At 34.1% G+C, this 21805-nt stretch overlaps 2 protein-coding genes across 2 annotated transcripts; one reads left to right on the top strand and one right to left on the bottom strand.

Moving 5' to 3' along the window:
* Window positions 1–1306: 1306 nt before the first annotated feature.
* LOC132544806 (mitochondrial nicotinamide adenine dinucleotide transporter SLC25A51-like) lies at window positions 1307–5525 on the bottom strand. Its single transcript, XM_060208451.1, has 2 exons — window positions 5418–5525; window positions 1307–3848 (listed from the first exon to the last, which is right to left on the bottom strand). The coding sequence occupies exon 2, from the start codon at window positions 3772–3774 to the stop codon at window positions 2833–2835; it is 942 nt and encodes a 313-aa protein (XP_060064434.1). The 5' UTR covers window positions 3775–3848; window positions 5418–5525; the 3' UTR covers window positions 1307–2832.
* Window positions 5526–9158: 3633 nt separating this feature from the next.
* LOC132544829 (mitochondrial inner membrane protease subunit 1-like) lies at window positions 9159–20271 on the top strand. Its single transcript, XM_060208477.1, has 6 exons — window positions 9159–9287; window positions 13284–13466; window positions 14572–14660; window positions 18225–18333; window positions 18812–18922; window positions 19849–20271. Exons 2-6 carry the CDS (start codon window positions 13356–13358, stop codon window positions 19900–19902), a joined length of 474 nt encoding a protein of 157 aa, XP_060064460.1. The 5' UTR covers window positions 9159–9287; window positions 13284–13355; the 3' UTR covers window positions 19903–20271.
* The last annotated feature ends 1534 nt before the right edge of the window (window positions 20272–21805 follow it).

The following is a 21805-nucleotide window of genomic DNA, read 5'->3' as shown; positions in this document are numbered from 1 at the left end:
AACTGGTGCCCACTATCATATGATCTTTTTTGGTTCTTGTTTTTTTCCCCTTCTTTTATTTCCTGATGATGATGATAATAAATATTGAGTTGCTAAATCCAATAAATTAATCACAACATGCTCAAGTGTTACCAATAATTGGGTTTGTTGATTTTATTTCAAAACCCTGAAAGACAGAGGCGACAATTTTCTTTGAAAACTAAGAAGGTTCCACTAGGGACCAGAAATAATCTGAAAATTAAATGATTTGTGAAAGGTCAACCCAGTGCTTTCCAAGAAACAGCAATAACTAAATGAATCTTTTAATGGGCAGCAGATTGATGATCAAATGGAGCACCCTTATTGTTCATTCATTGCTTTGCTCACCTGTCTGAAACAACTTCATTTTTAAAGTCAATGCAAGATAACTTGTGTACTACCAATCGGACTGCTTTATCCATCAAACTGTTGTTTGTTCTGTCATTTACTGAGCTGAACACTGCCCACAGTTAAGCAAGGATCATGAACTTGATGTATACATTGATCATAATAAGGCAATGTGCAGTGTACAAAATTCAGGGTCCACAACCCTTTAATTACAAAATTATTGCCCTTAGTTAAAATTTCTTGTCCAGAGCATAACTTTGCTTTCATTTAAGCTAGGACAATAAAACTAATGTATACATTGATCATACAAAGACAATATGCAGTGCACCTATGTTCGAGCTTTCAAACCCATAATTACAACGTTATTGAATTTTATGTTTGAAGCATAAATTTGCCTGCATTTAAACAAGGATAATGAAAAGAGATTTATACATTGGTTATACTAACTGTGCAGTATATCTAATTCAGGGCCTGCATTCCCTTGATATCAGAGATATTGCCATTTCTTACAAGTTTGTGTCCTGAACATTAACTTTGCTTGAATTAAAACAAGGATAATGAGACTTAGTAATCAAAATCAAAGGGCTTAATAAGGGACCAACAGAAAGCTACAAAAGTATCTTTAGATCCGTCCTTTCCTAAGAAAGAGTGGTAATAAAACTTTCATTGTCATTTACTGATGGTTGCTTGACAGCTTTCAGTCCACAAAGAGCTAGCTGCTATGGGAAACCTACATCAGAGAAACCCGCACTTTTCAGGAAATTGTGATAACAAGAGTTGTTTAAAGATGGACACAGGGCTAAAACAGCTCCCCTACCTTCCCGAATCTGATGATGGTGGGCTAAATATTAATGACTTGTGTATCTTAATGATGTTTCAAAAGATGAGTGATTGAATGGAATAATTAAAGTTAAACAGATAATAAAAACAGAACACTGTATTATATCTCACATTGAAATTTATTGAATATCTGAAATTAAACCATGGGCTCGTAGGACACATGAAATCAAAACATAGATTTACACAGGGAAAAACACAGGACCCGTTTAAAATTAAGCTTAAATGTTTTAATGCTTCAAAAATATCTACCTCATATGTAATGTCAATTGATAAAAAATAAGGATCATCTTCAAAAATAAAACAGCTGATTTTAAATTGTGATGCACATAGCAATGTCTGTTTATAAATCAGAGCCATGATAATTAATGTATATATATTTCTTTCACACTGTACGATGTATATAAATTTAAAGAGGCACAATTTTTTTGTGACAAGCTCACAAAGACTTGATACAATTCCACCCCACAGTCTATATGCAATTGTATATACATATGTATATGTAGTATATGTTGACCCTGATAGTTTATATATTTTCACAAGTATAATTTTGTATAAGTTCAACAATATTTAATTAATTTCGTTCAAACTGACCAAAGGTTTACCATAAACATTTGTATCATATATGGACTGTGGGTTGGAATTTGTCTTGTGAACAAGCTGATAGCAAAAATCTACAAAGTTGTGAATATTTTTCCCACTCTGTAATAAAAACAATGAAATAATTGTGATTTCTCAGCTATCTTTATGAAATCAGTGTTGTGAACTGTCTGATGTGAATATTTTTCTCACTCTATGATTAAATATAATGAAGTGATTTCTCAACTATCTTTATGACATCAGTGTTGTGAACTGTCTGATGTAAATCACCATCTATATATCCTAGCACCAGTCCGCACAACAGTTACCTGGTAAATATGTATATCATAATCTACTGTGACCTATAGGTATATATGTTAACTTGTATATATTAGTGAATATATAGTTGAAACAAAATAATTATACCATATTTTGTATCAAAATGTGTGGTAAGTATTGCATTTACATATCAAACACCTGCTTACATAGCATCATTTGATTTATATATTGATATTTGATACCCTGGTTAACATTTCAAGAACTTAATATAATTAATATCCATCTCACACTTTCATTTAAAGTATATTCATATCTCATGTACTTTAATGTTGTTTACATTTCATCAATATGACACGCTGTTTACATAGTATTTACAAGTATACATATAACTAACAAACATGCACGCAGCTTTTTCCACTAATTTGGGATGGGACCTTTTTGTCTCATTCTGGGAAGAAAATTGGTACATTGGGAAGGCAAAATTTGCAAGAGTAAATTGCAAATTTTAGGAATTAGGCTTACGTAAATTTAATATGATTTCAATTGGGAACAGGCCCATTATCAGCCCCTAACATCCTGATAAAAAGCCCTGACGACACATTTCCTTAGTAACTGAATTCTGGATGGATAGCTTCTATGAATTTTACTTGTACGGATCAGCAGAAGTCAAATCATAATAATTCTGCAAAAATACATTGGTATGTTTATTAGAGTGTTTTAAAATGCTTTCAGCTTTTGTCAGCAAGTATACCAACTTCTATAATCTTATTGCTAGGATTCATCGTTTCGAACAGATTTGTTAAATATATGTTTCATTAAAAGTTCATAGACTGCATTGTTGATTCCCCAAGTGATAAAAGATCGAGTGTAGTTAACATGTACACCACGAAAGAGCTTACGAACACTATAGTCACGTTCTTTAAGCACAATGGCAAACATTTCCCAGAATCCAAAGAATCGACCACCAAGATTTGACTGTACACGTACCTTGACAACATTTAAAGGATAGCATGCAGTGCTGATGGCTGCACCAAGAAATGCACCGCTAAAAAAGTTAAGTGCAATCTGTCCATACTCAGAGCTTGCCTGAGGATGAGCTTCCATGAAATAATCTCGTACCAGGAAAAAGGCAATGTTACTGGAACAATTCCGGTAGAGAATGGCAGACTGGCCACGATAGAATTCTTTCAACCCTAAAACCCGTACTTCCTTGAAAGCATGAATTGTGTTATTGAATCTACTATGATAGTTTCTATCCTGCATCAAAACCTGAACACGTTCAAAAGGTGTCAAAACAGATTCAAAAACTCCTGCCATGATGGCTGCAGATGATCGATTAATAGGCGTCCAAAGATTGGGGAACTCTTGCTTCAGATTCCTCTGTATTTTGTAGTATGAGCCAAACATGAGAGACATAGAGGTTGTTTTCTGTAGAAGTGGGGGAAGAAATCCCCGGTACAGGTTACGAAGTCCTTCCTTTTTTAGTTGTCCCATGGCTCGCCAGACCCGTACACCATACAGTTGTTGGCGAAACATGACTTTATTGATGGGAAAAGTTGTTGTAATATTGACAAGGGCAGCTCCCCATCCACATACAAACTCACTCTGGTCATGAACAAATTGGGGAATGATGAACACATGATCATATGGGCCTTTCATTTTCGTTAAAGTACTTTCACATTCTGCAGCTGCAGTCGTACTGCTAAGTTTCATGTTATATCTGATCCATACAACAGTACAACATCAAAATGCTCCCCCATCTTCCTCACCGACTAAGGTTGATCGTCCTTCAAAACAAAGCAAAAAACATCAAATTTTAAAACTTGTGATTCAAACATGTACATTATAAATTTGATCAATATAATCTGAAAAAGCTTATCTTGATCACTCTTGTTGGCCATGATGGAAGGAAACTGGTATACCCAGGGAAAACTCATGTGGTCGTGCAGGTGACCCAATACCTTTTAACATCCATTTGGAAATCGATCCTGGATGTATAGATGAAACGTGGGTGCATTACCACTGCACACCCCCATCCATCATCCTTGCTTAAATTATTTTGACTCATTAATAATTAAGGTGAGAGAGGTCAAATGTTAAAATCTTGGAATAAGTTTCCTTTCCATACTCAACAGACCAAGGATCATTAGTGCTATTTGGAAAGTTACATGCGGAAAGAAAGGTCTACTAAATTTATTTAAATGAATGACCTTGTCCCATTACTAAAGTGACAGTGTTAAAATCTTAAAACAACTTCCTGTCCACGCCAAGGTACATGATATTGGGCCAGTTGCATAATAAGGGCTACTAAGTTTATTCAATTAATGACCTTGACCCATTTTCAAGTTCAAAGGATTTATTTGAATTAAAATTTGCACTTTTCTATAATCAATAAGTCCAGGGTCATTGTATTTGACCATTAGTGTGCTGGGGAAGGTTTACAAGTTTCTTCAAATGAATGACCTGGGTCAACTTTCAAGGTCACATTGGTCAAATATGTTCAAATCTTTTAACATCTTAACAATACCTAGCATGCCATGGGTCATGTTATTTATGTAGTAGAACGCTTTGGAAATAGAATTTCAATTCTGCAAAAATTGACTTATTCGTTTTCTTTTAAAGCTGCAACACAGGTCAGGAATTCATGACCATGAGGAAGTGTTATATATTTCATGGTATATTTACTCAGGCTGGGAGGCATCAACGAATACTAAATTCATACAAAACAATGATTGGTAAATTAATTTGAGGCAGCAATCAGAACTTGACATCTGCTCCATGTGCCCAAAGGTTAGCAAGCTTTAATTATGTCAATGTATGTGCAAAATCTTGCAGCGAAATAAAATACATTAAGTTTTCCATTTGATTATTTATCACTCATAATATTTCAGGGTTGTACTGCTTATTTGGACCTGGATAATTCATACTACTTCAGAATTTAGTGAGCTTAAGTACTGCGTCCCATTTATATTTACATAACAACTTGTCTGAATGATATTTACTCTGTTTAAATATGAATACATCTTAACGGACACGCAGTTTGTCATGCTGTCTGCGGTTTACTAGACAGGGGAGATAATTCCAGAGCAATTCTCCCATAGTATTTTTTTTTTGTTTGTAACTTGTTATAGCAGACTATACTCTATACTTCGGTATATATCATAATGCAGTTTCCGTTATTTCAAAAGGTCAAGAGAAATATATCTATGTCACTTTTGGTCCGTAATATAACCCATGGTGACCTTGGATATGATCTATCGCATTCTTTCCACCAGACCCGTGAATGAATCTGCAGACTGAAGTGACCATGCAATTTCATTATATGTCACGCATATTTCGAACATTTTCATACATACATGCTTGTGTGACTGTGGTCGTTTTTTCAGACTTGTTATTATATTCGAGTTTGTGTATGCTGCTGGGAAACCGCCTCGGCGAACAGAGGAGCTTGTCATCGTGTTACCACCGGCTGTGACGCCATGTTTACATGTGTTCAAGGGAGGTTACTCGCGATCGGAGTAGCTATTACAAGTTGGTAAGCTAGGCCAAAATGAGTTCGACGCTCAGCAGGAACATTTTTTGTCATATTCATTTTATTCACTTTCCTTATTTCAGTTTAATAATAAATCAAAGTAGAAATAATACAGACCAAAAATGAAACACTTTTGGTTCCCCGTAAAATAATCCGTGTTGTATTACATGGCCACAAACACCGAATTTAACGCAGTGAAATTAAATTTATTATAGTAATTGTTATTGTCCTCTCTTATTTAATCAGCGAACAGTTTTGATAAACAAACTATACTAGTATTACGATATTTCAGCTGAACAATCACTTTCTGATGACTCGAGTATTAATAAAGATGTCAATAGATAAATAACATCAACATCACTAAAAACATCACTGACACGTATGGAAAAACTGCACACAGAAACCAAATAATTTGATTTTTTTCTAGGGATTTACGATTAGTTGGCATATACGCTCCTTTTGAAGATTAAAAGGGAGCTACATCAAAATTTCAAAACCGATGGATGTAATAGAGACGTCGATATCTCGATATGTAGATGAAATGGATGTATTAGAGACTTTGATACCTCGATACGTAGATGGAATGGATGTATTAGAGACTTTGATACCTCGATACGTAGATGGAATGGATGTATTAGAGACTTTGATACCTCGATACGCAGATGGAATGGATGTATTAGAAGCTTTGATACCTCGATACGTAGATGGAATGGATGTAAGAGAGACCTCGATATCTCGATACGTAGATGGAATGGATGTATTAGAGACCTCGATACGTAGATGGAATGGATGTATTAGACACTTTGATACCTCGATACGCAGATGGAATGGATGTATTAGAAGCTTTGATACCTCGATACGTAGATGGAATGGATGTAAGAGAGACCTCGATACGTAGATGGAATGGATGTATTAGAGAACTCGATAACTCGGTATGTAGATGGAATGGATGTATTAGAGACCTCGATATGTAGATGGAATGGATGGAATGGATGCATTAGAGAACTCGATACCTCGATATGTAGATGGAATGGATGCATTAGAGAACTCGATAACTCGATAACTCGATATGTAGATGGAATGGATGTATTAGAGACCTCGATACCTCGAAACGTAAATGGAATTGATGTATTAGAGACCTCGATACGTAGATGGAATGGATGTAAGAGAGACCTCGATGTCTCGATACGTAAATGGAATGGATGTATTAGAGACCTCGATACGTAGATGGAATGGATGTATTAGAGACCTCGATACCTCGATACCTCGATACGTAGATGGAATGGATGTATTAGACACTTTGATACCTCGATACGTAGATGGAATGGATGTATTAGAGACCTCGATATCTCGATATGTAGATGGAATGGATGTATTAGACACTTTGATACCTCGATACGTAGATGGAATGGATGTATTAGAGACCTCGATATGTAGATGGAATGGATGTATTAGACACTTTGATACCTCGATACGTAGATGAAATGGATGTATTAGAGACCTCGATACCTCGATACGTAGATGGAATGGATGTATTAGACACTTTGATACCTCGATACGTAGATGGAATGGATGTATTAGAGACCTCGATACGTAGATGGAATGGATGTATAAGAGATTTCGATACCTCGATACGTAGATGGAATGGATGTATTAGAGACTTTGATACCTCGATACGTAGATGGAATGGATGTATTAGAGACCTCGATATCTCGATATGTAGATGGAATGGATGTATTAGACACTTTGATACCTCGATACGTAGATGGATTGAATGTATTAAAGACCTCGATATCTCGATATGTAGATGGAATGGATGTATTAGAGACTTTGATACCTCGATACGTAGATGAAATGGATGTATTAGACACTTTGATACATAGATAGACTGGATGTTTTAGACACTCCGATACGTTGATTTAATGGAGGAACAAACAACGTGTTATTAATAACTCTTCTTTCCCTTTCCTATCTAATCTCTTTATCCCCAACATCATTTTCCTGTTCTTAGAACCTTTTTTTGTGATATTCACTTTACAACCATAATTAACATATTCTGTTGCTTCCAGTGTGAAATATTCCTGTATGTAAAGACTAAATGAGGTGATAAAACTTGTGTCAAATCCTTTTGATTATTTTAAATCTCGTTTAATAACGAGTAAAGTACACAATTTCTATAGATTTCATTGTTTTAATTGATGTATATCCAATATGATTAGAATTGTTATGAAAGTTTAACTTGTATTGGATAAGGAAAGTTAAACTATGGTTTTTCACGAAAGGAATGGCATGGGGTACGTATGTTTCTTAAGGTTGATTTTTAGTATTTATTTCTGTTAAAATATAGATCGATTTAGAACATAAAAAATATGTTGCCATGTTATGTCACCGTTTGCCCCGGGTCCCCTCCTTAATCCCCCTCCAAGTAAAATATCTCAGCATTAAAAAACTTGTAAGGGTTATCTCCCTTTAGAAAATTGATTTTGGAAAAAAAAACACAACTAAACACTATAACACGATGGGGAAATGTTAATTCAGCTAAATGATAAATACAATTGAATTCTAGATCTCTCGTTTTGGTTACTGTACAATTCGTGTTCTGTGTCTGTGTTATTGTAGGTACTGAGAAATTTGTCCGGAATCCGATCCGTCATTTACAATTGATTCAACAACATCCGGTCAATGTGACGACCAAGGACGGAGTCCATGCTCAAGGTTCGTGGATCGGCTTATGTAAGTCCTGACAAGCAATTGATATATATCTAATATGAATAGGCCTACCATGTTACAAAATAGTATGAAAAAGACAAAGCCTTTAGAGAGCGTAGAATTTGCTAAGTAACTATATACTATATTCCTATATCATATGTTGCATGTACAAGTAATTACCGAAACCGGCATATACATGTACAGGTGTCGGCTTAAATAAAGCAAAGCAAATAATAAATCTAATGTTCTGTACACTTCTGTATGTTTATATACTTATAATGCAGTGCTGTAACGGACACGCAATGAAGCGTGGGGCGAGGGGGATGCGTGTTACTTAATGTTACTGGGGGATCTGACTGCAGTCTCGAAGGTATCGTGCAGTTGCACATGCATTTGTACATGTATGTGTCGATATTGACGGGATTTTTCTCGCCAAGCAGGTTCCAGGTGTGGTACGGAGAAAGAATGAGTTATTGAATTCTCCTGTTCTTGCATCTAGAACTTTGTATCTCCAATTGTGGTTGTTTAAGGGAAAACTTGAAATCTTTTCGGGCGTGTAGTCGTCTTTCGGTGTTTGTTAGGCAACCCACTTCTCTGCTGCTGTAGCCACCAGTAATGAAGTTAAAGTCGTTTTGAAGTATTGATTGGCTATGTGGGATTTTTACTTGCATAACTGTGTTGTCATTTCACAAACAGACAATGTTTCTGTTGACAAGTACTTGGTTCTATTTCATTATTAATTGTTATTAATTGCCTTTCCTTATTGCATAATGTAGATGAAAGCAAAAATGTTAATTTCAGAAGTTGTAATTATACATGTACAAAAAGTGTATTTTACTTCTCTAATCAGGTTTACCCAGCCACTTGATCACTTTTTAGCATTGTCAAGAGTCTGGTGGAACAAGATCATTCCTCTACAGGAGGATTACTTCCAGTTTCAGGACCATCAAATATAAAGACTACAAGACACATGGAAGGAAGGAAGGTAACTCTGTCCATTCTCTGATTTCAAAACTCTAGCTTTTGAAGAACTCTACTGAGTGAACTGTGGCGCTTAAGAGCTACACTTGTACTATACTTGAAATATGATAAAATGCCAATCTGCTATTTTACCAACTTAATTGTCAAACACGAGTATTCTTAAATTGTCAACCTATTTGCTCAGTTTGTCTCAACAATATAGCACTGAACAACAAGATACAATTCAAGTCAATGTATAAAATATTTTTAGTCCTGGAGATCCATTCAACAAGTAGCATAAGTGTGTAATAGGACCTACAAAATGGGCTTGGGCTAGTTTCCTGTAATCAATTAGCGATTGAACATATTTGCATGGTACAATCAATTTACCAAAAGTAACTGTGATTACTTTAAACTATTTTTCAATTACACAAGTTTTGTCCTCCATTTTTAGTATGATCTTTTACACAGAATACACACAAACATTATAAACATTTGATTAATTCTCAAAATCAATGACAATAGCCAGATCTGTATTGTAGCAGGTGGTATAGAAAAGGGATAAGTTATGATACAATTGTTTGATAATAACATCATACCTCTAATGCATCACATTTGAATAGCCTACATCTATCAGACCTGAAAATCATGGTGTAGTTTGTGCACTGCTAGATATAAATGAATGGCAAGGTTTCATTTCAATTTTGTTTTGAAATTTATGAAGATTGAAAGTCTTCAGGAATTCCAAAGTGTGCCCTCAATCCTGATATTTGTATGCACAGTGCTTGTCAAGTGTTGTGGTAATCAAACACCTAAAGAGTGTTGCATGTCACCTGGATTTAGGGGAATAAGTATTGTCTGTGTTTCAATCTGAGTGTTTAGATTGGCCAAAACCAAACACCGAAGAGATGAATGTAGGTTATTGTAATATATACCATGGGTGTGAAAGTTCATAACTTGATATCAATGTGATGACCAATCGTACATACTGGCTTAATCTTAGGTAGTACAATATATGTGTGCATGCTACAGGATGTGTTGTACCAGCAACCATTTACTCTTCTGATGAAGAATTGTGTTTTTTTCAGATGCAGTAGCTAATCACAAATCAAGCTGATTAATTAATAGATATGAAATATTTCGGTTTGACTTGTGTTGTTTTGGCTCATTAGAAACACAATGAGTTGCCGTAAAAAGTTAATTGTGACACAACTGAAACGACTGTAATTGTAATTGTAACCACAAAAAGCAGTGTATTTATATGTAGATATGGCTGAAACAAAAGTATGGGAATGTTTTAACATTAGATGTGCTCTAGAATTGAAATTAAATCATGATGAAGGCAGAGTCACCATGTAAGGTTACAGACTGAATGTCTTATACAGCGCTCACTCAACTTTACATTTACTATCAATATTGATATATTTGTAACATGGTATTTTTTTATACTGATGAGCTTCAACTAAGCTTTTCATTCCTGAAGTTTTACATTTAAGCTGCTGACAAGCCAATTTGTCTGCATAAATGAAAAGGTCCTGGGTAGCTTTGTAGAGTTCATGAGATCCTGGATCATAACTGAAACAGACGTGGGATAATTGTAATTGTGTAATGGTAATCAGTTGTAATCAACCGTAAATTCTGAAGTAATCAAAAGAGCATGATATAGTAATGGATGTATTTTATGATGAGTGTTTCATGGTATATATTGTATTATATGAAGAGTGTAGCATGGTGTGGAATACATTGTGTGATAAGTGTATCATTTTTTTATTGTATTGTACGATGAGTGTAGCATTGTATCTATCATATTGTATGATGAGTGTAGCATTGTATCTATTGTATTGTACGATGAGTGTAACATTGTGTTACTTGTATTGTGGGATGAGTGTAACACTGTATCTATTGTATTGTACGATGAGTGTAACATTGTGTTACTTGTATTGTGGGATGAGTGTAACACTGTATCTATTGTATTGTACAATGAGTGTAACATTGTGTTAATTGAATTGTACGATGAGTGTAACATTGTATCTATTGTATTGTACGATGAGTGTAACACTGTATCTATTGTATTGTACAATGAGTGTAACATTGTGTTAATTGAATTGTACGATGAGTGTAACATTGTATCTATTGTATTGTACGATGAGTGTAACATTGTGTTACTTGTATTGTACGATGAGTGTAACCTTGTGTTACTTGTATTGTACGATGAGTGTAACCTTGTGTTACTTGTATTGTACGATGAGTGTAACATTGTGTTACTTGTATTGTGGGATGAGTGTAACCTTGTGTTACTTGTATTGTACGATGAGTGTAACCTTGTGTTACTTGTATTGTACGATGAGTGTAACATTGTGTTACTTGTATTGTACGATGAGTGTAACATTGTGTTAATTGAATTGTACGATGAGTGTAACATTGTATCTATTATATTGGATGATGAGTGTAACATTGTATCTTTTGTATTGTACGTAAACATTGTGTTACTTGTATTGTATGATGAGTGTAACATTGTGTTAATTGTATTGTACGATGAGCGTAACATTGTATCTATTATATTGGATGATGAGTGTAACATTGTATCTTTTGTATTGTAAGATGAGTGTAACATTGTGTTACTTGTATTGTACGATGAGTGTAACATTGTGTTACTTGTATTGTACGATGAGTGTAACATTGTGTTACTTGTATTGTACGATGAGTGTAACCTTGTGTTAATTTTATTTTATGAAGAGTGTAACATTGTGTTAATTGAATTGTACGATGAGTGTAACATTGTATCTATTGTATTGTACGATGAGTGTAACATTGTGTTACTTGTATTGTGGGATGAGTGTAACACTGTATCTATTGTATTGTACGATGAGCGTAACATTGTGTTAATTGAATTGTACGATGAGTGTAACATTGTATCTATTATATTGGATGATGAGTGTAACATTGTATCTTTTGTATTGTAAGATGAGTGTAACATTGTGTTACTTGTATTGTATGATGAGTGTAACATTGTGTTAATTGAATTGTACGATGAGTGTAACGTTGTGTTACTTGTATTGTATGATGAGTGTAACGTTGTGTTACTTGTATTGTACGATGAGTGTAACATTGTATCTATTATATTGTACGATGAGTGTAACATTGTATCTTTTGTATTGTATGATGAGATTAACATCGTATTGTACAGTGGGTGTAACTTGTTTTGAACTGTTGTATGTGCGTTGCTCTCTACCATATCGTTGTATGATGAGTGTAACATCGTATTGTACAATTGGTGTAACTTGTTTTGAATGGTTGTATGTGCATTGCTTTCTACCATATTATTGTATGATTGTATTTTATGCTGACCTCTGGTTGCACACAATAGTGTGACTGAGTGAACTAATAAATCTTGAATCTTGATAACAATGAACAATTTAGTCGAAGCTTGTCAGACAGTAAAATATGAGTAGTAGATCCACCCACATATCATAAACAAACAGCCGTGGTCCGAATGGTCAAAGTAATAAAGGGAAACGGCACATGTCACTGACCATGTATGTAGCAACATATACATTTGTGTAAACATTATAAAATGTTCTATAGCTGCAAATACTATGTTATAATTACAATAAGCTGATGTAGATTTAGAAAGATACTTGGGAGGTATAGTGTACTAAAATTAGAGTAACAGCAGAGGTCAGGTTAAGTTTTATGAAATAAAAGTGTTGCCTTCCAACATGTTTGAAAGAAATGTAGATTATGTTAAGTTACTGCTGCAAATACTGGTATTCATGAAACATGAGTTTTATTAAGTTGAACCTAAATTCACGATTTTTGCACTTTCTCAATCTCTTTGTTTTGATGATGTCACAGTAAGTTATTACACCTTTAATCTATATATATATATTCACATAGGAAGGTGATAAATTATTTTCAGCCAATCAGAGCTCTGATTACACGTGTCATAAAAATAATGTATGTAATGTGTGTATTTTATATTCATCACGAAGTAGTTATGTGATTAAATAATTTTTTGCAGGAACTGCTTCAAAAATTCAGTCATCTTTACTGGCTTTGAAAATGAATAACTTATAGATGCGAAAAAGAAGGAATGGCATCTGTACAGTTCAACTGGACCAAGATTGGTAGAAGAGTGTTCACATTTGTGAAATACGGCTGTTTTCTCCACTGTGTAACAGAGTATGTGGGAACATTAGCAGTAGTAAGTAGTTAGGGCTATAACCTACTGTATAGTAGATACAGTGGCGTTATGAATTTTACTAAATACACCGTACCAGTTAATATGTTCAGGAGCAATTACCAGTAATAACAATGTTGACTGTTTTTGGCCTTAGACCTTAATCAAATACAAGATTTTTTATGCTGGTGCTGATAATGGGCCCCATTCAAAATGGAAATTGTATCATATTTAAGTCAAAATTTGCAACTCACTCATGAAATTTATTTTACCATATTTATCAATTTTTTGTGAAAATGTGTGAAATGTGCTTTTGTGAAAGCAAATGAGATGTGAAAAGAAAAAGAAGGCCTTGGATCTATCTGCTACAACACTAATCACTGGCACACTTCATACTTGGGTTTAATTTGGTGAGACATTGTTTGTTAATTATCAAATGTAGGTCACTCTGACATACATTTTGACCTTTGATCTACATCAAAGAAAAGTTTGTTGAACATTTGGTGGGGGACGGTAATTTAATGAATTGTCTTGTATCCAGTTAAGTTCAAACTTCATATTGTGTAAATATACCACTGATAAGCTTCACATCACTGACTGTTACCTACAAAGTGGAATATTTAATGGCAGCATCTTCTTGTTTGGTTTGAGGACTAAGCTGGTGTCACTCTTACTGGATTTTCCTGGTTCTGGTTGTTTAGGTTTATTGCCCAGAGTGAACAGCCAGGATAATTTTGAGACAAGGTCTCCTTGTAGTAGTTGTAAGCAGCACATCCCATGCTATACAGAACAATAAGGTTAATAAGTCTTACCCAGGGGCACAACTATGTCACCACATACTAGTCTCTATTTCTTAGCTTCTTATGAAACAAAACCTTACTTACCCAGGTAGTAAATAGTCAAACCATGCTACTCAGATCTTCCTCCAGGATTATTTAGTCCATCGATCAGTTGACATAGTTATCACAGCCCATTTATAGTTCTCAGTGAGTGATCTTACAGGTCTGTAGCCAATATATATTACTGCTGAGTAAAAACACATGATAATTCTTTGATCTGTAATATTCTCAACCCCTGACATTCAGTTATGTGATATGTATAAGTAGTAAAAAGCTTTTATTTATTTCAGTGTTCAGGGGTTTCTATGGAGCCTACAATATATTCTGGAGATATTATCTTGGCTGACCGTTTAACCATTGCACAACGCAAGTTAGAAAAGTAAGTACATCACTTTACAGTAAAATAATGATGATAATAAAGTTGAGTAAACTTTAAAGTGTAAGATGAAGGATGTCGATGAATGATGGCAAAGTCCAATAATTATTGAAGTTGAAATAGTCTAATGTTAAGATGATAACTATTTATAAGATAATCTATGTAAGTAGGGCTGTTTTGGCTGAGTGGTTCAGATGTCTTATCGTCTTTATCACGGACCTCCACCTCTGGGTCATGGGTTCAAGGCGTACAAGGAGCAGTTGCCAGGATCTGGCAATAGGTCGATATTTTTTCTCAGGGAACTCCACCTTTTCTCCACCACCCAAACTTGGCACATTCTTAAATAACTCTGACTGTTAATAGGACATAAGTAACAATAAACAAACACCGTAGAAAGTAAACAAATGCAATAGTTCCAATAACATTGGAGTGAGATGTCCTCTAGAAGTTGTTCACCTGTCTTGTGCCCCACAATGGTGACCAGACTGGTCATGACCTGTTTAAATGGTCACTCCCAAATTGGTCATAACATGTGGATGGTATTTTTAAAGAGAATCTTATTTCAGTAATAAAATGAGAGAGAGAAAGAGAAAGGAAAAGTTTTTATTCTTACTCTGGAGAATATTGATAAGTTTGCCAATGCTTTTCATTGCTTCCTAATTTATTATAATAATTTAAAGTATATTTGAATGCATACAGGTGGAAAAAACAGATAATGAGAAATTAAAAAGCAACATATATATTCAGTATATCAGATTGAAATATTTGTAATTTAGTTCATTTCCAAAAAAACTTCTCATTTCTAATGAGGTATACTGCAGTCTTGAATTTTTCATTCCACTTTCCAACTCTTTAATTACTTAAACCAGGTGACGGTCAGTTGAGGTAGTAAGAGATTTAAATAATGTGAAATTTTCCTGAAATTGAAGGACACATTTAAGATAATATCATTTTAGGTATAACGAATTGATTATGAAAAATACACCATTACATGTAGAAACAAACAAGTCATTGTTGTGTATTTTCAGCTTACCTTGAAGAGCTAGAACTTAACTTGAAATTGTATATTGACATTTGAAAATAAATGAACTATCAATCAATATCAGTAGCATCACTGATTGATTGATATTAATGACTTATTTGACCTGTGACCTTTGGTGACCTCTTTGTTGACCTTTTACATAACTTTACATTGCAATACGACACAGATAGAAAGTGTATGATATTAATTTACATTGATGTCTTATTTGATAAAAAACTTTTCATTGTAAAAAGATGTGAGAATGAAATTTATATATTGATTGATAATGATGACTTATTTGACATTTGATGTGTGTTGACCTATATATTGACCTTGACATGTGTTTGTCATTTTAGAACACAAGCAATTGAAAAATATTGACTGTTTTGTTAAGAAGATATTAACAGAAGTAAAGAATAGACAGGAAGAGGATAGATTGATGATAAGTACCTCTGAATTTCCTCATTAGGAAACATTAAAATAGTTTATAAAGTTGATGAAACAAAATTTGAAATATGAACATGATGAACTATTAGAATCATGGACTCTGTGACCAAATCAACATGGAGTTGTCATTTTCATACAGATCAATGAATTTGTGATTTATTATCTTTTAGTGTTCTCCTTAAGTATTAACACAGAAATATATCCCATAGAAAAGTAGGTGATATACAGTTTCTGACTTATAGTGAAGTATGCCCTTAATTTCATAATTCAGGAAATAAGCACAGATTTGTGTCCCTTCACAAATACATGTATATTACACATATTATCCTTTCCACCTCCATGCTCTCTATTTTAACATAATATTAAGTTAATATGATCAAATACAAAAGTCACAGACAGACAAATCCACCAATAGTTGTTTTGTATTCATCAGTTCCACTGGTCCTCTCTTTTTTTCTTTCTTTTTATCAGTTATTGCATCTTGTGACTGACAGAGAACTTTTCTTGTTTCTACTGTAATAAATGTTGTTACGTATTTGATATTTATGGGATGTACAATTTAATACCATCTAATGCAATCAGTGTGCATTATTCAATATGGCTACTAGCTATGTAAAGTGATTTTGTTGTCAGAAATTTTGAAATATTGTCCAATTTCATGGTTTTATATGTAGATGTATGTGAAATATACATAGGTTTTTTTTAGCTATTATCACTGACAAAATGATTCCTGATTGGTAAAGATTTATGGATCATTCTACTGCAATCAAGTTTTGATATATATATATGTGTGTGTGTGTGTGTGTGTGTGTGTGTATTATGATATGGCAAACATTATCATAACTTTCCTTTGTCTTATTCAGGCAAGTTGAATGGGTATTGACTTCTGATAATTATAATCAAGAATTTTTCAGGTTTTGAACCAGTCTGATTTGTGGGTAAATTTTGCACTTCAATAGCACCCTTAATTATCCAGTTACCTGATTTGACAATATGGACACCACTTACTTGCTTTTATTATTTTTCATTTCAATCAAACAAATATGATACAAGTGTAAGTGTTTTTTGACCCTACAAAAACATAAAAAAAAAAAACTGACTTGTCAACAAAATGTTAATTCGAACTCGTATTCTAAGTATAGGGCAAAATATGACAAAGAGAAAGACTTACAAAGACACATGAGCACAAGTAGAAAAGGACAGATGTTCAAAAGAGGGTAACCATCCTCTGTATCATCTCACATGATTAATAATTAACAGAATGGTCACCTTAGTCTTGCTTCTGATTCTCTAGGTTTTATCTCAGTTATAATTGGTACTTAACATACTACTAACACTGCTCGGCTAGAAGTTCCATTCTCCTCATAATGACTGCGAGGATAGTCTGGAGGATTTGTGTAGCTTTCCCTACATATGGAAATGCATTTAACATTATGGGTTAATTCTGTTAATACCTTTTCTATGTTATTAGGTGTGAGTGGATTTATCAATAACTTCCAGTATTTTCCTTCTGATTCAGTTTTTTATATCTTTTTGCCTGATTTCCATACATTATGATTCACCATTTAGTAGAATCACTCAAATTAGATCACTTCCGGGTTTTCATGTCCTAGATTATCATCTAAAATTCTTTAAAACAAGCGAGTGAGGCCTATTCTGCCCCACTGCCACCACCCACCCCCTCGTTTTTTTTTAACTCGTTGATCAACTTTAAATATTTGAATTACACTTCACATCATCTTCTGATACATTTATTGTAGTAACATTTATTCGCCCTGTTAACATTAGTATTAGATATTACAGACTGCATGTCTAATGGTATCAAAAATAATCAAATTATGTATGATACGTATCGTGTAAGAGATAAAATGAATTGCTACAGCTCGAGGAGTTATGTACATCAGTCTTTTTCGCACAAAATAAATTTATAAAAGAGTAACCAAGACATATACAGTTTCATTACATTCATTACCATTCGAATACCAAAATCTGCTATTCGTTTCAGCTCTAGTTTCAGTAATATACAAACATTTCTAATTTTATTTATAGTTAAGGTCACCGATATGAGAGATTAAAGTGACATATTTCTTTGATTGTAGTGGTGAGATTGTGCTGTGCAAATCTCCAGAAGACCCATTTATGTATGTCTGTAAGCGTGTTAAAGGTATGGAGGGTGAAAGAATCTTGAACAAAGGAATATATATCAAAGTAAGTAACAAAATATGTGTTATTTACAGGTAAGAATGAAATTTACATATAGGTAAATTACGGACATACACTAGCAAAAAAAAATATATATAAACAAAATAATGTACACAAATAAGAATGTAACATGATAATCATGCACAGATAAATGAGGCAAAAAAACACATACAAAAGTAATATGCAAGATATTATCCTAACTAGATAAACAAAGCATTTTACACAAAAGTAGCACACTTAACTGTGAATGTCTGCAGGAGTTCTAAATTAGGGATTTGTTTTTAACAAAATAGCTATCTATTGCATCAAACCACGAGGAAGAGAAATAATGAAATTGAAGGTAGTAGCTGGCAGGATGATAATTTGTTAATATCTTGTTTGGATTTAAGAGCTCACATGTCTGCAAAAATTATAGATTTCAGAGAATTTATAAAAGCTATGTTCCTATCGTCTTCATCTGGTCATGAATGAGCTTTCATTTCAGATTCCAAAGGGTCATGTATGGCTTGAAGGAGACAACAAATCAAAGTCCCATGACTCACGTAACTTCGGCCCAGTACCCTATGCCTTGGTGTATACCAGGGCATTTTACAGGGTAGGTAATATATATATACTAACCTGTTGTTAATTATACCGTAATTGTCTTAGCTTCTTTCTCTGTCCTCATATCACAGTAGTGACCATCTCTATTTCCAGTAACATACCACCATGACCATCAGCTGCTAAAATTATCCATTTTTGTCCATTGTCTGATACATTGTCTATATCCCAATGTCTGCAAATCTTTGTGTCATTATTATGACCTTTTGTTGGAGTACAATTTTTAATGACTTTTCAATCTGTATCTGTGGCCGATTTCTTTAAAAACTGATATAATTTCTCGTCGTATAAATAATTTTGTTTTCCTGAATGGCATTTGTTTTTCTTTTTTAATATAAACTTCATTTATTTTACAACTACTGTGAAACAAGTTATTTCAACTTATACTAATTACTCTTGTTGGCCAGGATGTAAGCGTGTGAGGGGACTTATGGTGGGAAAAACCGAAGAACCCCCGGGGGAAAACCCACATGGGAATTGAACCCTGATTGGCTAGGTGAAAGGCGAGTGTGTTACCACTGTGCCACCCAGCCACCCATTTAACATATATACCAATGATTTGATTACTTCCTTGTATATATCTGTGAAATAGTCTCATAGTAAAACTCAACATTCAGACATATACATAATGATTAACAAATGTGTTTACTTTCTTAACAGAATTAGAAAAAAATTTCAATCTTTTTTACAGAAAAAAAAAAAAATACTTAAGTAAAATATATCAAAAATGATTCCCTAAGACACTTGTATCATATATCATAATGATACAGCTTTTCTAAATTTAGAAACATGAGGTCTGTATAGTTGTGCTGTTCTAGATTTAGAAACATGGGAGTCCAAATGTGTATCCAATCAGAACAAGGAAAACTCATGTAATAAATTTGAATATTTCTCTATCAAAGATTGTCCTTCTGTTTTCAGGTATGGCCACCTAATAAGATAGGTCATTTGCCCAAAGAATCAAGATACGGTTGATATCACCTTTTGAACCAGTCATACAAACTACCTCCAAGGGTTGAATACAATGACCACAAGATGACCAAACTCTTAAGTGGTGGCTTCCTCAAGCTACATGTCAGCTGGTGATGAAAGTGGATCAAACCACTATAGAGAGGAAAATGAAGTCGTTGCTTTAAGCTTTAAACTTCCAACAATTTCTGAGTTGTGAGTGAATCAGTCAATTTTATGTGGAAGGGAGTTTACTGACAGTAGTGAGTGAATCAATCAATTTTATAGAGTAAGGGAACCAAATATTCTTGATTTTCATTAATTTTTTGTTTCTTTTTGATACATGTTCTCAAAATTGATATTGTCAGAAAACTGTTTACATTGTTTTCACTTGAAATTCATGCCATAGACCTGTTGATTATGGGCTAATAAATGATTTGATTATTCACTATAAACAGGTTGTTTTTTGTGAAATTGTGATCAGCATGGATTTTCTTTTGTTTTCTTTAAAAATAAAACATGCTTTCAGTGGCCTTGGGTTTTTCGCAGTTGCCTTCAAATAACATTTTATTGTCCATGTGTTCCTTCACCTGTGTATGGGTTAAGTTCTGGTAACATGGTGTATTTGTCTGGGCCTATGGAGATGTTATCTCACACACAGAAATATGTTTTGTAATTTCTGTTTGCCGCAAAACAAAAGCAATCTAGAATTGTCATTTGGGGTATGATTTTGGCACATGGCAATGGCTGTTGCTGCTATACCAAATGCTATTGTTTCTTGACAGGGGTCAATTATGTCCTAGCAGCAATGACACACTAATCTGCTGCATCAAGCCATAGATATGTATCAGATTCCTCTGCTGTGGAAGGAGATAGTTCAGAACGTCGTGCCCATACATGGAGATTAACAATTTGGTCACTCTGAACCTTTATCTACCAATGCAAATATCTTTTGTCACAGCCATTGATTCTAAGGAATGATGCATTCATGACCAAAAGCTAATTGGCAGCAGGCTTTTTAGAGGTATCAGTAAACTGTCAATGGGAGTAAATTGGTTTCCTAGTTTCTTGAAATGTGGTTTGAGCTCATGATCTTGTCAGATTGTGATGGTAATGAGAATTCACATCCTTCGACCACAATATCAGTGTTGACAAAATTACCTTACTGCTTCTAAATTAGGTGGTGACATCACCAAGACACCATATGATTAATGACAATTGTTCATATTGAAACTAATAAGAAGATTGACAGGCTCTGTTAATTCTCTTTCAAATCCTGGTCATTTGGAGCGGGTCTTAGTTATCCATGTAAGATATCGAAACACTTCCTGGCCCTACTTTTGTGTCTGTGTAGGTAAAATATTCTAGAACCTGTTTCTTCAGATCAATAGAATGTTCATACTTCATATCACATCAAAGTTGTTTCAGAAGCTAAGTTTATATACTAAGACAAGGCCTTATAACTGAAATGATGAGCAGTCGTCTTATTATTGCTTCTTCTATGAAAGAAATGTCTTAAAAGTTTGTTGGGGTAATGTTTTGTAGCCTATCTTTCTGTCGCATCCAAATCCATTTTGTCATAAAATACCAACATGTCAACAGAATCATAATCCAAACTCAAATTCAGTTTTAGATAGAGCAATATCTAAACTACAAAAAACATCCACATGTAGGCTTTTGAGAAAGTACAAGGAGAAAAAGACCAGGTGTTCTGGAAGAGCAAGTGTCTTTTGCTTCATCAAATACACCTACCGTGTAAAGCTTGATCAATCCATGGATATAGTGCTACATTCATTAAGGAGAAGGCAGTAAACAACAAGGGAGCCAACAAGTATACTAATGAACATCAAACACTTCATTACTCCCTCCTTTTACATATATGGTGCCGTTGACCACTCCAAGAGTAGAAGCTATAGGAGACCAAGATGCT

The sequence above is a fragment of the Ylistrum balloti genome, unplaced genomic scaffold, assembly GCF_031769215.1.
Source record: "Ylistrum balloti isolate Yb309-2 unplaced genomic scaffold, AGI_CSIRO_Ybal_v1 Utg369810, whole genome shotgun sequence".
NCBI lineage: Eukaryota > Metazoa > Mollusca > Bivalvia > Pectinida > Pectinidae > Ylistrum > Ylistrum balloti.
The sequence above is the reverse complement of the archived record's forward strand: the minus strand, read 5'-3'. Positions and strand labels throughout refer to the sequence as shown.

Coding starts and splice junctions, on each gene's coding strand:
- LOC132544806 (XM_060208451.1), bottom strand. CDS start 3,774: ATGAAACTTAGCAGTACGACTGCAGCTGCAGAATGTGAAAGTACTTTA.
- LOC132544829 (XM_060208477.1), top strand. CDS start 13,356: ATGGCATCTGTACAGTTCAACTGGACCAAGATTGGTAGAAGAGTGTTC. Junction 13,467..14,571: donor ATGTGGGAACATTAGCAGTA/GTAAGTAGTTAG, acceptor TATTTATTTCAG/TGTTCAGGGGTTTCTATGGA. Junction 18,923..19,848: donor ATACCAGGGCATTTTACAGG/GTAGGTAATATA, acceptor TTCTGTTTTCAG/GTATGGCCACCTAATAAGAT.